The sequence below is a fragment of the Chlamydotis macqueenii genome, chromosome Z (genome assembly GCF_036417535.1).
Source record: "Chlamydotis macqueenii isolate bChlMac1 chromosome Z, bChlMac1.mat, whole genome shotgun sequence".
Lineage (NCBI taxonomy): Eukaryota > Metazoa > Chordata > Aves > Otidiformes > Otididae > Chlamydotis > Chlamydotis macqueenii.
The window spans coordinates 63828334-63845461 of NC_141593.1; the positions used below are offsets into that span (position 1 = coordinate 63828334).

Sequence of the window (17128 nt, forward strand, 5' to 3'; positions counted from 1 at the left end):
TTTCCCACTGCTCGCAGGGCCCTACGACTCCTGAAGGCTGCTCTCCCCAGTAAAGACTGCAATGAAGAATGACTGTTTACCTTGGCCTTTTTCATGCCCTTTAGCAGAAACCTCCTGTCCACTCATCAGCAGGCTCACATTTTCCCTACTCTTCCTTTGGCTGCTGATATTCCTGCAGAAGCCTTCCCTGTTGCCTTTCACGTCCTGTGCCACATCCAACTACAGGTGCATACTTGCACAGTGTCTCTGTATTCCTCTCTGGCCACTTCCCTTTGTTTCCACCTCATATGCTTCCCTTTTACATGTCAGTTGGTGACAACCTCTTTGTTCACCCTGCAGGCTTCCTGCTGCCTTTGCTTGACTTTTTTTTGTGTTGGAATAATTCATTCTTGTGGTTGGAGGTGGTGACACCTGAAAAATCAACTCTAGTCCCATGGGATTCTTCCAAGCAGCTGCCGCAGAAGGCCAAATTCTGTTCCCTTCAAGCCCATGGCTGTGATCCTGCTTTTTTTTTTTGTTGTTGCCTTTTCTCAGGGTCCTGAATTTCACCACCTTGAGGTCACTGCCCGAAACACTACCCCTGACCTTCATATTGCCACTGAGCAGGTCTTCCCTGTTTGTATATATCAGGTCCAGCAGAGCATCTTCCATCACTGTGTCCTCAGTCACCTCTGTTAGAGAGTTCTCCTCAGTGCCCTCCAAAAATCTCATGGATGGCTTGACTATAGCAATATAGCTGTGATCTATATTGCTACAGCAGACAGCGAGGCGACTTTACTCTGCAAGAGGCTGTGGACATGAGGCTTCCCTGACTTGTCTGAAGAAGGCCTCCCCTAGGGCCCAGGGAGGGCGTGTGAGGCCATGGGGGAAAGCTGGTGGAGGGGAAAGCGGGGTCAGGGCGGGCTGGGGGTGCTCAGGTCAGCATTGGCACCAGTGCTGGCAGGGGACAGTGTGTGCAGCCAAACTACCCTTAACGTACCCAGTACTTCCACTCTCAGGAACTAAGCAGGGGCAGGTACAGCATGGGGGCGACTGGCCACTAACCAAGGCTGGGCCTTACTGGTACACAGCACCCTGAGAGGGCAGGCTGCTACAGTGCTTTGGTCTGCAGAGTGGGGCACGCACACACCACTGTGGGCAGCCTTTGTGTGGCGAGAGCTGTGTCACATGGGGAAGCTGTGCTTTGCAGAGGGGATAGGGTGCGTGAAGTCATCCAGAAGGAGGCCTTCACCTGCCCTTAAAGACTGTTGTGACAGATGGAGTCCAAAGTCATGGACTAAATGAACTCAACAGACTTTGGAGGGATAGCTCACAGATTGAATGAATGATATCTGTGCGTATATCTGTAAGTGTGACGTAAATGGTATGGAATAAGGTGTGGATACTGTCTCTCAGTAGCCAGTGTGTTTTGGATTTCGAATGTGAAGAATGTTGATAAAAATACTCTGATGATACAAGTTGTTGTTAATGAGATCAAGGTCACTGTCTGGCTTTTCAAGTCTCATTAAAGTCTCATTAAAGTGCAGATGCAGGAAGCTGGAAGAAAGACAGGCAGAATAATTGACCCAAACTGGCCAATTCCACAAACATCATTCTCAGTATATAAAGGGTGGTTACTCATGGGAGGGGGCATCCTTGGTATGCATTCTTGGCATCCATCTTTCCCTCTACCTTGCTACCTTGCTTTCGCTGCTTTGCTTGCTGCTTGGTTTCGTCTCTATGATCACTGCTCAGGTCAGGCTGTATTGGTCATTTGGACATCGGGTGGTGAAAAATCGTACATTGTTCATTTTGGATATATTCATATCCTCATATTTTGTTATTATTGTTGTTTTCCTTTGCTATTTTAGTAAACTGTCTTTATCTCAACCCACGAGTCTTCCTTTCTTCCCCACTTCTCTCCCCCATACCACTGGGTAGGGGAAGGGAGAGTGAGAAACTGTGCGGCAACCGGGCTAAACCATCACAGCATCAGAAATAGCGTGGCCAGCAGGACTAGGGCAGTAATCGTCCCTTTGTACTCAGCACTGGTGAGGCTGCACCTCACATACTATGTTTGAGCTGCTCACTATAAAAAAGATGCTGGAGTATCTCCAAATAAGAGCAACGAAGCTGATGAAGGGTCTGGAGAACAAATCCAACTGAAAGTAAAGAAGGAAGCCTACAGAGGGTGGAAGCGGAGACAGGTAGCCTGGGAGGACTACAGAGAGGCTGTGAGAATGGCCAGGGATCAGGTGAGGCAGGCTAAAGCCCTGATGGAATTGAATCTGGCCAGGGATGTCAAAAACAATAAGAAAGGCTTCTATAGGTATGCTGGGGACAAAAGAAAATCCAAGGAGAATGTAGGCCCCTTCCGGAAGGAAACAGGTGACCTGGTTACCCAGAACACGGAGAAGGTTGAGGTGTTCAGTGACTTTTTTTCCTCAGTCTTCACCAAAAAAGGCTCCTGTCACGTCACCCAAGCTGCGGAGGGCACAAGTGGGGACTGCGAGGATGAAGAACCGCCCACTGTACTGGAAGAGCAGGTTTGGGATCATCTGAGGAACCTGAAGGGGCACAAGTCCATGGGACCTGATGAGATCCATCCACGGGTCCTGAGGGAACTGGCGCATGAAGTTGCCAAGCTACTGGCCATCGTATTTGAGAAGTCGTGGTGGTCTGGTGAGGTCCCCGAGGACTGGAAGTTAGGGAACATACCGCATCCTGGGCTGCATCAAGAGGAGCGTGGCCAGCAGGTCAAGGGAGGTGATTCTGCCCCTCTACTCCGCCCTGGTGAGATCCCACCCAGCGTACTGCATCCAATTCTCGAGCCCCCAATACAAGAAGGACATGGACCAGTTGGACAAGGTCCAGAGGAAGGCCACGAAGATGATCAGAGGGCTGGAGCACCTTTCCTATAAGGACAGGCTGAGAGAGTTGGGGCTGTTCAGCCTGGAGAGGAGGAGGCTCCAGGGAGACCTCATAGCGGTCTTCCAGTACCCAAAGAGGGCCTACAGGGAAGATGGGGAGAGACTTCAGTAGAGCTTGTTGTGACAGGACTAGGGGTAACAGTTTTAAAATAGAGGGAGGTAGATTTAGATTAGATATTAGGAAAAAATTTTTTACACTGAGGGTGGTAGAACACTGGAACAGGTTGCCCAGAGAGGTGGTGGATGCCCCATCCCTGGAAACATTCAAGGCCAGGTTGGATGCGGCTCTGAGCAACCTGATCTAGTCGAAGATGTCCCTACTCCTTGCAGGGGGATTGGACTGGATGACCTTTGATGGTCCCTTCCAACTCTAACCATTCTATGATTTTGTGATTCTAATCCTATGAGAAGTGGCTGAGGGAATTGGAGTTGTTTAGTCTGGAGAGAAGGAGGCTGAGGCGAGACCTTATCGCCCTCTACAGCTACCTGAAAGGAGGTTATAGAAGGTGGGTGTTGGTCTCTTCTCCCAAGTAGCAAGTGACAGAGCAAGAAGAAAGGGCTTCTAGTTGTGCCAGGAGAGGTTTAAATTGAGTATTAGGAAAAATTTCTTCACCAAAAAGGTTCTCAAGCACCAGTAGAGGCCACCCAGGGAGGTGACTGAGTCACCCTTCCTGCAGGTATTTGAAAGATGTGGTGTTTAGGGACATGGTTTCGTGGTGGGACTTCACAGTGTTAGGTTTATGATTGAACTAGACCTTAAGGGTCTTTTCCAACCTAAATGTTTCTATGAATCTATTATCTGTTTTTGCTCAGGCAGTGTGTAGCAGATACTCACAATAATATCACCCATGTTGCTCTGTCTGGTAATCCTGACCCTTATGCTCTTAACTGGCTCACAACCCACCCCAAGGTAAAGTTTCACAAATTCCTGCTGGTCTCTCACATAAAGCGCGATTCTCCCTTCCTTATCTTTTATCCTCTAGTTTGGCTATAAGGAGATCACAGGGGACTGTAGTCACAGGCTTTGCTAAAGTCAAGGTATATAGTATCTGCTGCTTCCTTCTTCTCCATACAGACAGTCATCTCATCACACAATGTTATCAGATTAGTCTGGCACAAGTCACCTTTGGTAAACCCATTCTAGGTATTCCCAGTCATCTTCCTGTTCTTTTGATTCCCAGTATTAGCTTCCAGAAAGACCTGCTCCAGAACCTTCCCAGAGACCAAGTTGAGACTGACCAGTCTGTATTTGCTCAGATGCTCCTTCTTGAAGTTTAGCACAATGGTTGCCACTTTCCAAACATCAGTAACCTTTTTGAATTATTGTGTAGTTCAGCCCTGATCGGGACCAGACTAAGCAGTCTCTCTCTCGCTCCCCCCCACCCTCCGAGAGAATAGAGGGAGATGATAGAAGGAAAAACGGCTCGAGGTTTGAGATAAGGACAGGGAAGAATCCTTAAAGTTACCATCACGGGCAAAACAAACTCGACTTGGGGATAACTATTCATCTATTTCTAAAACTAGCAGGAGAATGAGACAGGGAACAAGATAACCTCCCCCCACCCATCCCTCTTCCCAGGCTTAACATTATCTCTACTATCTTCCCCTCCCGAGCGGCACAGGGGGGAAGAGGGAATGGGGGTCGTGGTCAGTTCATTATGCGCTGTTTTACATTGCTACTTCATCATCGGGTCCTCGCATTCCACCCTTGCTCCAGCCTGGGGTCCCTCCCACGGGCCACAGTCCTTCGTGAAACTGCTCCAGCGTGGGTCATTCTCTTCCATGGAGTGCAGACCCTCTAGAACAGCTGCCCCAGCGGGCCCTCCACGGGCCACAGCCTCCTTCAGGCCTCCACTTGCTCCAGTGTGGGGTCCTCCACGGGCTGCAGGGGAATCTCTGCTCCTCTGTGGACCTCCGTGGGCTGCGGGGGGACAACCTGCTCCACCATGGTCATCACCACAGGCTGCAGGGGAATCTTGGCCAGGAGCCGCATTACTCCTCCCCCTCCTTCTGAACTGACCTTGGCGTCTGCAGCCGTTCCTCACAACAGGCTGGCAGACGCCTCTCAGGATCCTTTTTACATCTTATTCACTTCTCATCTCCTCGCCACTTCTTGCAGCCGGGCCGGGCCGAGTCAGGCCCAGTCGGCTGCCCGGCGGGAGGCCAGAGGGTGAGGCCTGCAAGGCCCACAAGGCTCATGCATCCCCCTCTCTGCCCCTGCTCAGCTGCTTCACATCTTCTCTTCTTCTTTTTTTTTTTTTTTTTTTTTTTTTTTTTCTTCCCCTGTTTTCCCCTTCTTAAATACATTATCGCAGAGGCGTTATCACGGAACATTCTGCTACCAATTGGCTTGGCCTTGGCCAGCAGCAAGTCTGCCCTAGGCCCAGCCGAGTTCACTGAACAAAGGGGAGCGACTTCTAGCAGTTTCCTACAGAAGCTACCACCTTAGGCCCCCCTCACTAAACAAAACCAGAACACCTTTCAAAACTGATGAAAACAGCCTCATTATGATATCAGTCAACTCCTTCTGCACCCCATGTACAAAGTACCTGGTCCCTATGTGTAACCGACTTATGCATTCCTTAAGGGTATTACTTTCTGCTGTGAGCAGCACTTCACTCCCCGAGACTCAGCTTGTAGGCTCTGGAAACTGAGAAGGCAAAGGGTGGAACTTACCAATAAAAACCAAGAGGAAAATAAAGCTCTGAACAACCCACTCTTTTCCATATCCTCTCACTAAGCTGTGGACCCTTATTTTCCTTTAGCTTTACTTTGGTTCTCAGAGTACTTACAGAAGTCATTCTTGCGTTGAAGATCCATGTGAGTTCTGTATTTTCTAACATTGTGTGCATTCAGGCAGTGTTTCTACGTTCCTCTCAGGTAGTCTGTTCTTGCCTTCACCTTTGATGGACTTCCTTTTTGTGTCTGTGCTCCAGACCACACTGTTTATCCACGCCGTCTTCTTCTGTGTTATGTTAGGTGTTCTTTACATTGTGTTTCCTATTTGGAAATGCTTTCTACTTGAGCTCTGACAGAATCTGAGAGATCCATTAAATGTCTATTCAAAGTTTGCATAACAAAAATAATCTGCCTTACTAGTGCATACATCACCTAGAAGAGCCACGTAATGCCATTGACAAAGCAGAATGTGCTGTTGAGAACACAAGCGGTAAGATTCAGTGTTTCCTAAAACACTGCATGCTTAAGTAATGCACACGTGGATCTATCCACCATGTATCTTTCCAAGCCATGTAACAATGGTTGTAACCAACTGTTGCTCATCTCCAATAACTGGAAGACATTTTCCCTTCAAGCACTGCAAACAGTCTTTCTTCCACATCTCATTAATGGGAATTCTCCAAACATGATATTGGTAAAGCAACACCTGTCCCAACACCAAGGTTTTCACTGTAAGTGTTCTGGTTTTGGCAGGCATGGAGTTAATTTTCCTCTCAGTAGCCAATGTGTTTTGGATTTTGGATGTGAAGAAAGTTGATAAACACACTGACAACATGAGTTGTTACTAGCAAGACCAAGGACACTGTCTGACTTTCCAGGTCTTGCTGATGTGCACATGCAGGAAGCTGGGAGAAAGACAGACAGAACAGTTGACCTAAGCTGGCCAAAGAGAGTATTCCATGTCATAAACGTCATGCTCAGTATATAAGTGGGATTGACAGAGAAAGGCATGACTCCCTGTCGCTCCTCTGCCTGCCGCTTGGTTTCATTTCCGTGATCACTGCTTGGGATAGCTTGTATCAATCACTGGGACACTGGGTGGTAAGAAATTCTGCGTTGTTCATTTTGTATATTCTAGTATCTTTATATTTTGTTATTACTGTCATTTTCCTTTGCTATTCTAGTAAACTGTCTTCACCTCAACCCACGAGTTTTCCTTTCTTCCCAATTCTCTCCCCCATCCCACTGGGGAGGGTGAGTGAGAAACTGTGTGGTGACATGGGCTAAACCACAACAGTAAGATAAGGGCAAAAACTACTCGTAAATACACGGTAAAGCAATTACATGAAGCTGTATTAAGACTTAATTTCAGCCAAGAAATTTAAACAATTCAAGATAAGCTACATGTTGCTAAGAAATCACTATACATTAAGTTATTTTTTGTGTAAAGAAAAGCCTTGAAAGAAAGTTATTTTTTTGTGTAAAGCTGTGATATCTTAAAAATACTTCCTAAACAGGGTAAGTAGTACTCTACAATGGATGACTAATTCACTTTGACAGTATCATCAAGCCTGACAACCCAGTAAAAAAACCCCCATGTAAGTTTGTATTTTAAGAAAGCAATATCATAGCAGAAGGACTAGAAAAGATCACACTGTTCTTTTTTCCCCCCCATCTTTCATGAATTGTTAAATAAATATTTTACACAGTTTTGGCAAAATAAAATCTGAAGAACTCAAAAAACAGTGTACTATTCCAATAGCTTTGAGAACTTCTGCAAACAATTAACCCAGTTCCTGCATCCACGTAGCTGGAATTTTTAACTGCTCTCATTTCCCGCAATGTTTACTTATGATTGTTGTGTGTGAGACCGTCATTAAATGTATTTGCCATTAAGTTATATATAATAAAAAATTAAACGTAATTCCAACAGCAAGACAACAATATATGCTATTTGCAAATTTAAATAACAAAAAACTTAATACAGTCCAGCACCAACACTTCTTAGGTTTTCAATATATGCAGAACTGTGCATGTGTGAGCATGTATAGGATATAAAAAAGAGTAGACACAGACACAGTATTTAACCTGAAAAGTGAGCATCTAATTATGTCCTACTCCTAGGAAGCAGTATATTTACAGTGAAACTATGTCAGCAGTATCTGTTTAGAGTCTACCTGAAGACAGGAAAAAAAGCATCCTCAAGAGTCATGTGAGAAGTTACCAAACAATAGTAAACATTTTCTCCTTCCTACAATATCAGATTGTAATTAGTAAAGATCCACACTAGAAAGACAAGTTAAGATCTTGTAACTCAAAGTTCACATTTTCCTCATTCAGAAGGACAAGTCTTTCAAGTCCTGCTGAGCTACAAGCAGCCAGCCTTTAACAACAAATGTACCATCAGGCAACTGACTTTTTTTTTTTTTTGTTACAGTCTGGATGACACACAACAGTTGTTCCATGAAGTGGCAGCAGCCATATTGAAACACTGTGCCGACCAAGAAACAGATTACCCAAGTAAATGAACTAGTACAAAAGCTTTGTGGGTTTATAGGCAGCTGAATGCAGAAATGTAATCCTTAAGAAGGCAAGGAATTCTCCCTTAGTGAGGTTTCAACCCTACAGATTTTAATTTTGTGCAAGAGAAACTTAAGGCATTGCATTAGAAACTTCAGTAAGACAGACAACTGTGTCAAGGTCCCAGAATTTCAGTCTCTCTTGCTTCATCTTGAAACAAATTCCCTGTGAAATGGAATCTTCCTCTCATGCCTTCCAAGGTCATCAGAACACATCAAGTTCCCCACAAAAGACCCTCTTCACGCTGGCAGTTCTCAAATTTTCTTTTTTTTTTTTTTTTCCTGGATATGTAGCTGGGGAAAGGTGGTCTCGGTCTGCTCTTGAACGATGGAAGAAAAATGCCTATTTAGAAATAGGTGTGCTGTCTTTGGCAACTGGGAAAAACTCAGAAAAAACCTACTATTTTCCTGTTCTTTCAAAGATGTATTCTCTTCAACCTACAGCAATCCTTCATGTCTTTGACTAATCAACAAAGAAGTTCTAGAAGTTATAAGCAGCCATCTCAAGAAATCTTTTAATCTGAAAATACACATGCTGTCAGACTCTGGTGCAACATCCACTTTCTGGCTCCAAACCACTTTGGCTAGCGTAGTTATTTTTGTTTTTTATCTTTTCAACTGAACTTCCATTGCAGCTTGCTATGCTCCTCAGCCTAAACATTCAGTAAGAAAGAAGGTAGCCATTTTTTCTTACGGAAAACATGCAAGTAGATATTTATGGACTACATCTGCATGTTACATGGAAAACGACTAATTCCTATATTCTGCACACTGACAGTTAATCAGTTTTGAAAGGATGAGCATCTCCTCTGACAAGTGTTTGGGATTTACACACTGAAACTGACAGAATGGCCTGGATAATACAAGCCTGCTCTAAGTTGCAACTTCATAGACAGTTTACCAATCTACCTTACTAATAATTTCTATTTTGTCCATTGTTTCCTAAAAATTCTTAAATATCCATTCAGGTTATTCAAGAAGTTCTTTATGAAACCCTATGATCAATAACTTAAGACAAAAGGTTGCTGGGAGTGATGTTTTACCAATATAAAATCTCCTACTATCACGAATAATTTCAAATGACTTCTGTGAAAGCAGTTTTGTTACTCTTCCACACTGCACGAGGAATATTTCTATGCCAAGTCTAAAAAGCTATCTTAGTCTAGAAATCAACAGTGGTGAAAAAATGTGTAAACAATGAGTGCCTTTTAGGCTGTAATTCATTAGAAACAGGAATTTTTCTTTCATCTAAGAAACAAATACACTGTAAAGCTGGTGTCTATTTCTTCATTTCTAAGACTAAAAAATCCAAGAAAACCAACCTTTTTGCTATAAATATTATTAATACAAGGGTGCATTTTTTTAACAATAAAGACCACTTACAGCACAATTTCAGATAACCAAGTGCATTTACTAGCTATCTGCCTGAGAAGCGGGAGAGCTTTTTCCTTTCTCAGCTGCTCACTTTGAAGACTTCTCCCTTTCTATAAACTATTTCAAAGCAAAATTTGTTTGCCTTCAGCTCTTCAGATCACAAATCTATCCTATCCTCCCTTCACAATCACTCTTAAAGTTAACACTTACAAGTCCTGCACTCATTAACGCCAACTGACGAAACAGCTTCAATGTGCTTGGCCAATACAGACCTGAATGGAGGCAGCCTTTAAGATGTCTGCATGAACCAATCCTGGAAGCAAAAGCACAATGTGGACAACGCAAACACTTCTGCAAGACGTGGGCTGAACAGATCATGCAATGAAACAGAAGCAATGTAAAACATGGGTTTGAGAGCTCAGTGCTACACCACATCCGATAACTTAAAAATTGAGAGGTTTCCAGAATCCTCATCACACACCAATAGACACATAAATGTGTCACCCAAAAAAACCACAAAAACAATCACAAGACCAAATTTAAGACTGATAGCAAGACAGAAAAGCAATACCTCAATAGGACTGTCATGTTGCTTTACCAGCGCTTTACCCTTTCATACAGTACTGTCCGTTCTCTTTTCCCCTTCACTGATTTGTGAGGATTCCTGTTTTGTAAATACTGTGCTAAAACACTCTATCATCATATGATTCCACCTGATGTATCTGGCACAAAGCATGTCTAAATGGGTCAATAAAGCCTCCCCAGTTACCAGCTTTTTTGAAGACTAAGGTCTGTGCAAAGATCAGGAAAGAAGAGGGGAAGAAAAGAAAAAAAAAAAAAAGACCAAAAAAAAAAAAAGACAGAGAAAGGATTAAAAAAAGGGGTAAGGATCACTTAATCACTACAGTCATCAAGAACAAACAAAAGAACAATTTTCCATGAAAACAGTTTTCTTGGCCTATACAGGACTCCTGTGCTCAAGTCTTATGACTGGAATTTGTACCTCATTTCAAAATGAAGAATTTTAAGCAGTAATGGTTAAAATTTATATATGATTAGTAGAAAATATTACAAAGTTATAAAATTTCTGAGGCATTAGCTGATATGTGATAATGTGTAAGATACAAAAACTGTATCAGCTGACAGAAAGTCTGAAGATAGAAGACTCAAGCATTACCAGTCCCTTGCAGCTAAAATTATAAGCTACTGCAGAACTTTGAAGTCGGAAGTAAAACACAAGTAGGGTCACACTTAAAGGTAAAAGAACTCACAATGAGGATACTGTACTGTCAGGCACACAAAATGCCTTCCATACTCCTGAGTGGTATGAAAACTTTAATTTCTGTGCTTTAATAATTACGGTAAAAACTTTAAGCACCACACATTTCTAAACAAATTCATGTTGAGTCTGGCAAGCTTAAGACTCAAACTGTCTAACACCTTGACAGATGCAGCAAACAAACATGGAAATATGCAAATATTCATAACTTTCCAGCTGTGTTATAGTAACAACCAAGCTGACTCTTGAAATATTCCAGTTAAGTTTCAGTAATGCAGTCCCAGAGAACATACAAAGCTTTCTGTTAGTAAAATTAATTGCCTCTGATATTTAAATATCTAAATATGGTATTACCTTCATGGCATGGATTTCTTCTATTAATCTCTCAACTCGTTTTTGGTTCTTTAATTTCAAGTCTTCTGAACCCCTGCAAATGAAGTTTATATTTACTAAAAAAATCCCCTGATTTTTGTTCACTTTATTTCACAGTGTGCTAATAGTAAATTAGCAAAATACAAATATTACAAGAGTGACTATAGACGCAGTCTCTTGTTGCTAAATGAATATTCTAGCAGAGAGCTGAACATAAGATCATGCTTCAGCTTTTTTGAACAGAGGAAAAAATCCTGAGGATTTATCAGAACAATAAGACAGACAAATGTCACTTTACTAAAAAAATCGCAACTACAATTCCTATTAAATACACAGGAGACATTGATATCTTAAATATAATTTAAATATTACAGATCTTAAAATTTAAAGATCATTGGACTTGCTTCTTATTTTGCACATTCTGCTAAAACTGTGGGAGAAGAGTACGCTCAATTTACACATTGAACACAGTGACAGATGTATCTTATACAGTCTCCAGTAAGTCACAACATAAGCTACTTTCGGCTAGTTATCTTTAAAAATACAGTCTACAAAATGTTGTTTTAATACTAATTAGTATTTAAGTAAATAGTTAATTATTAAAAATCAAGTATCATCTGTATATCTGTGCAAACAGAACAGTATGTTTTGCTATGGAACCTTGCAGACAACCGCAGTGAGAAAACGTTGCACAACTTACACTCAATGGCAGAATAATCTAAAAGATGAAGCCTGACATCTTTAAAAGTGCTGTAAAAGGTTCTGTAAGTGATTTGGATTTGCCTCCAACACACTAAATTCCCGTAAAAAAAGGTTATCCCAATTCTGCTTTAGGAAACGGCTTTTTAGTTAGTATTTTTAGTCTATGTAAAGAGATGTAAAAATAAGACAAATAGAATTTATGCATCATAGTGCCTTAAGTTTTAAATGTAACACATGTTTCTCCCACTTCTCTGTTCTTTGGAAAACCATTAAGATCCTGTCTCATTTATAAACACACAAACAAGAACACTGATATTCAAAACTGACTTTTTCAACTTTAATTTCCCGATGTGTCTGGTCAGTCTGCGAATAGTCAGGACTCTAGCCTTCTTCACATCTTTTCTCATCTTCACAACCTGTCAGAAAGATGTAAGACATGAAAAAGTTTGTTTTCCTTGATTAGTTTCCACATACAATATATTCATCACATTGACTTAAATTTTGGAAATTAGTTCAACAAAAAGAACCATTTTTGAAAACCAAGTGCATTCCCCTGCTAACCAAATCCCAGTTCAAATGAATTCAAATTTCATTTAAAATCACACTGCTTCCATAAACATCAGAAGAACAACCAACAGTCTAAAAATGCGTCTGAGGTCTAAACAGAAGACAAGACATTCCTAACTAGCCATACTTCTAATATTATTCTTAGAGCTAGACTGAGCTAGAGATCTGAAAAGATTCACCTTTTGCCTTCACTTTGTTTATTTTTGTCCCAGTGAAATAGCACCAGTACTTTCCACTAGTATGTAATATGTAAAAGCATTTTCATTGTGAAACATTTTGAAAGACTCCCACATGAAACATTATTTATTACATAACAGAATGTGACACATGAAAATATTTTTCTGTATTTGAATTGGTTTTTGTTGAAAATAAAATCAAAGTGATTTCCAACTCACTACAGTCTCTTTCAGCTTCCTATCCTACCCACTACCCTGTCCCTGAAACGTATTTCAAAGTAGATAGTACTAAAGAAAACTTGACAATGATGGTTTAGTCTTATTTCTCTTCCCAAAATAAAAGAAACAGAATTCTAACTATTAGACAGCTGGTACAAAAAGACAAATCTTTGAATCTTTTGCTGTAAAATTCCATCACTGGAAGCCTTAGGCTTAGATGTTGTCTTGTCAATGATGCACATTTTTGAGACACAGGGAGTCAACAGTGACTTAAAACTTTGCTTTTTTACTATTCAAATAAACCCTCTATTTATTCTGGTATATCTTATTATCACTATTAAGAGTTTGGCACTTCAGATGCAAACTGGGTATGATTTCTTAGAAAGTTTCGGGATGGAGGGTTGTTTGGTTTGGTTTTGTTTGACTTTTTAAAAAATAACCCCTAAAACACCCACAAGCTACGAACACATTTGAATTTACATAACTCATAATTTACATATTAGTTACTCTGTATCCAAACATGAAGTATATTTAACTTTCTCTCATAACATATTTTGTAATGTATTTTTAATAGAAATATTAATGCAGACACAGCATGTTTCCAGGGCCTACGAGAGCCAAAACCCAGCCTCCGCCGCTGCCAGCCAATGAAGGCTATGTAGACATATGACAGCAGGAATGAGGAAAGGTATTCGCTCTTTGGCAGACAAGGAATATAAATTTATGTAATCCACAGTCACTTCTTTCACACGGGACAGTATGCATCAACTGTGTTCTTGGAAGTACTCATGAAGTTCTCAAGAAAGCAGTTAGCTCTTTGGGACTGAAATAAAAAAGGTTTTGCTACAGCCTCACAGTGTGCCTGAAATAATGGGGCTCAGACCACCAGGGTGGCTCCTAGGACTCACTGAACTATCCGCCTCACCTATTACAAAGTGAGATAGGCAACTTCCTCTTGAGAAGAAAAAAAAACAAAAAAAAAAACCCAAAAAACCCAAGAAAAACCACATCCAACAACGAAAAAAAAACACCACCAAAACCATTAGTACATTTTACAAAACAGTAACAAATGTTTACTCATAATACGTAACACAGTATTTTTTATAAATAGGTTCAGACAAGACAAGAAGAAAAGGAGAAGTCTTTGCACTAAAATTTATAAAGGCTGCAGTATAAGTCAGGGTCAGACTTACCAAATGCTCTAAGACTGGGCAATAAGAATTTTTAATTTACTTAGAGGTGGCAGTAAACACAAAAGAATAGTTATAACCACAGGTAAATTTCAAAGTAAACAATTTCTTCTATCAATAAGAACACATTCTAGGATTCCTGGAAATTCAGGAACTCTGCAATTGTAAGTGGAAACAACCACTTCAAGGACTCTTTGCAACAAACTACAGGAGATGCTTTCCTTTGTTGAAGACATTTATTTATTCTGTAGGAAGACATGATCTATGAGGCAATTAAGTGATTGCTGTCTATTAAGTCTAACAAATGTCTGTGTTTAGTAATGATTAATACATATGTATTACTTAAAATTCCTAAATAGCAAGTAAGAATAGAAAATACCTAAGTAAGAAGAGATAATATAAAAGAATAGATATAGATAATATATAAATTATTAAACCTAGAAGAAGTCATAGGGGAAACGAACCCACTTTTGAAAACAAGCCTAGGTAGTAACACATGCTAGCCTGAAAGCACATGAGCATGTTTCAAAAGCTATGGTTAGGAATAAAAATTACATCCATTCTGCACTGTGCCTTCCACAGTGTACTGTAGGTATTTATATTATTACAGACCCTAAACAAAGACGAAATGCAAAAAAAATTCCACTGCTGCAGGTATTCCACAAAGAGAGGGTTCCATCACCCCAACAATTTGCAGCCTACAGTAACACATGACATGTACCAGCCGACTGCACACAAGCCATTTCAAGCCATAGGCAGACAGTGGCTGCTGCTCTTTCAAGAGAAAAAGGGCAAACAAAGAGCACAGCATGGGATCAGCAGATGACTAACCAGAAAAGAACTAGAAACCGTCTCCTGAAATTTACCTTTGCCCAAGGAGTGCACATTACTGAAAGCGATTATAACAGGAATTGCTGACTTCAGCACAACCTACACTAAAGTGATACTTAGCACACAGCTCCCGGTACTCAGCGGCAGCATCTGGCAATGAAAGGAGCCCCAATTTGGATGGATGGGCACACTTGGCATTGTACAAAGGAACAAGAGACTGTACGTCAAACCAAGAGGGTGATTTCCAGCAAATAATGCATCTACCAAGTGTGTGTTTAAAGGCATCACAAGAGCTATATTTAACCCAGAATTTACAACTGAAGAAGGGAGAAACCAACAGCTTCAGCCACTTCACCTTCTGATTCCAGGTTGCTCCTGACTCGAAAGGGTAAATAAACATTCCCAGAGATTTGTTCTCTTGTGTGGTAGTTCAGTCAATCCTTTCCCAGTCCTCAGCATGTCCAAGCCCTTCTCATGCCCAAGCAGGGGGAAGAGAGGTACAGAAACTGATACAGGATTGTTTAATCATACTTTTGATCTCTAAGTTTGTGTCATAGTTCAGCCCCAATCGGGACCAGGGGCTTCTAGGTTTTTTTTCAGGAAAAGAGTTTCATATGATATTTCAGTCATAGTTATAAATGACTTAATTTCAACCAATAAAAATCTTGAAGAGGCTGAATCAGAGCCTGAATCAGTGTCGGACTTACTGGAAAGGGCTTCTGATCACATTATCCCTTTTAAATTAATGGAACACAGTTGTTGTATATAAGATAAAACATGCATGTAATAATAGAACAGAGAGTCATTTTAAGAGCCTCCCACACAATTAAGCTGTTACAAAAAAAAAAAAAAACCCTTTAATGCAAACTTGCAAGTTTCTTGAAGAGAAACCTATGGTATTTTTAGATGAAAGAACAAAGAGAAAGCTGGTTTAGGTTCCAAAAACCTAAATCACTATGGAACTACCTTATATTGGTGATGGCAACAAAAACACATCAACCATGTCCACACATGTGGACAAAACAACAGTACAGGCACAATGGTATATTCAAATTCACATGACTACTCAAAGGTATTTGCCTTCACATTTTTAAGACAACAGCAGCAAAGTTCTCAAAGGAACACTACATTAGAATAAAATGTTATACTTGGCCAGTTCTGAAACTTGTTTTGAGGTCTCTACAGGCAACATGCCTCCAAACTAACCTAGTGTTCAGCCAATTAGAAAAAAATAAAGGCAAATGTAACTGAAGATTTGTAGATGTATCAAGAAAGGTACGTGTCTACTCTGAATTATAATATCAACTATACTTGACCAAAAAAAAAAAAAAAACAAAACCAAAACACCACAACAAAAAAACAAACCAAGCCATTCTTCAAAAAGTATTAATCCAATGCATTAAGAGAAAAATTAAGCAATAACATGTTTCTGCCCATGACTTGTTTAATATATTCTATTCAAAACCACTGAAACATCAGAACTGTGTAAGTTTAGAATATGAAAAGTGGTTTTTTATGTCATCATGTGCAAAAGCTAGTACTGTACATGAAAATACATGAAAGACCCAGAATGTCTTAAATTAGTTTTACTTCAAAGTTAATAAAAATTTACTTATGCAGTAAGCCCCAACTATCCAAAATGCCTGAAAGCCAATAAACTGATGGCCGTGCCTTCTTCCTCTGAGCAGCCTGAAGCATATACAACTGTTCTCCTTGGGCTTCAGCCCATGAGGTGCTGCACATTCTGGTCCTGATCCAATATTGCACTTAAATTATTAAATCCTTAATCAACCATCACTTGACAGACTGGAGTTCCTTCATCCACTTCTGCTTTGTACCAGCACACAGTTTAGTCCTAGCTCTTGTACAGGTAACCAAAAAAGACAAATCATTCTGTTCTTGTTAAGGAAGGATACTGCACCTAACCTCATCCAGTGAAAAAAAAAAACATATTGAAAGAGTTTATAGTGTTCTGAAATAACCATAATGTTACACAAACACACATCCATTTAAACAGAGGCCTCCCTCCTCTCCAACATGATGAAGTCTCTCCTACAAGATTATCTTCAAAATCCAGACACAACTGCAAAAAAATTTCATTTATAGTTTGATGCCATCATTCCTAAGCAATGTTCTGTAATTTTACATTGACATGTCCAAATCTACTTTGCAATATAATGTCTCTTCTGTCTTTTTGACCATTTCATGTGCAGGGAGAAAAAAGAAAAAAAAAAAAAAAAAGGATAGTTCT

The 17128-nt window shown here is 40.6% G+C and overlaps 1 protein-coding gene across 3 annotated transcripts in view; it reads right to left on the reverse strand.

Annotated features, from left to right (window-relative positions):
* SRFBP1 (serum response factor binding protein 1) overlaps positions 1-17128 on the reverse strand; it is an 81002-nt gene that overhangs the window by 44619 nt on the left and 19255 nt on the right. Inside the window, exons 1-3 of one of the 3 annotated variants that reach the window (XM_086770866.1) lie at positions 12222-12279; positions 11175-11247; positions 5702-10332 (exon numbers count right to left, since the gene is read on the reverse strand). The exons of 1 other annotated variant lie outside the window; for it this stretch is intronic. In XM_086770866.1, coding sequence (XP_086626992.1) covers positions 5702-5761 — 60 coding nt within the window. In that variant the 5' untranslated portion in view covers positions 5762-10332; positions 11175-11247; positions 12222-12279. Of the gene's footprint in view, positions 1-5701; positions 10333-11174; positions 11248-12221; positions 12311-17128 lie in introns of those variants that run through there. One more of the 3 variants, XM_086770864.1, reaches the window with a different exon arrangement.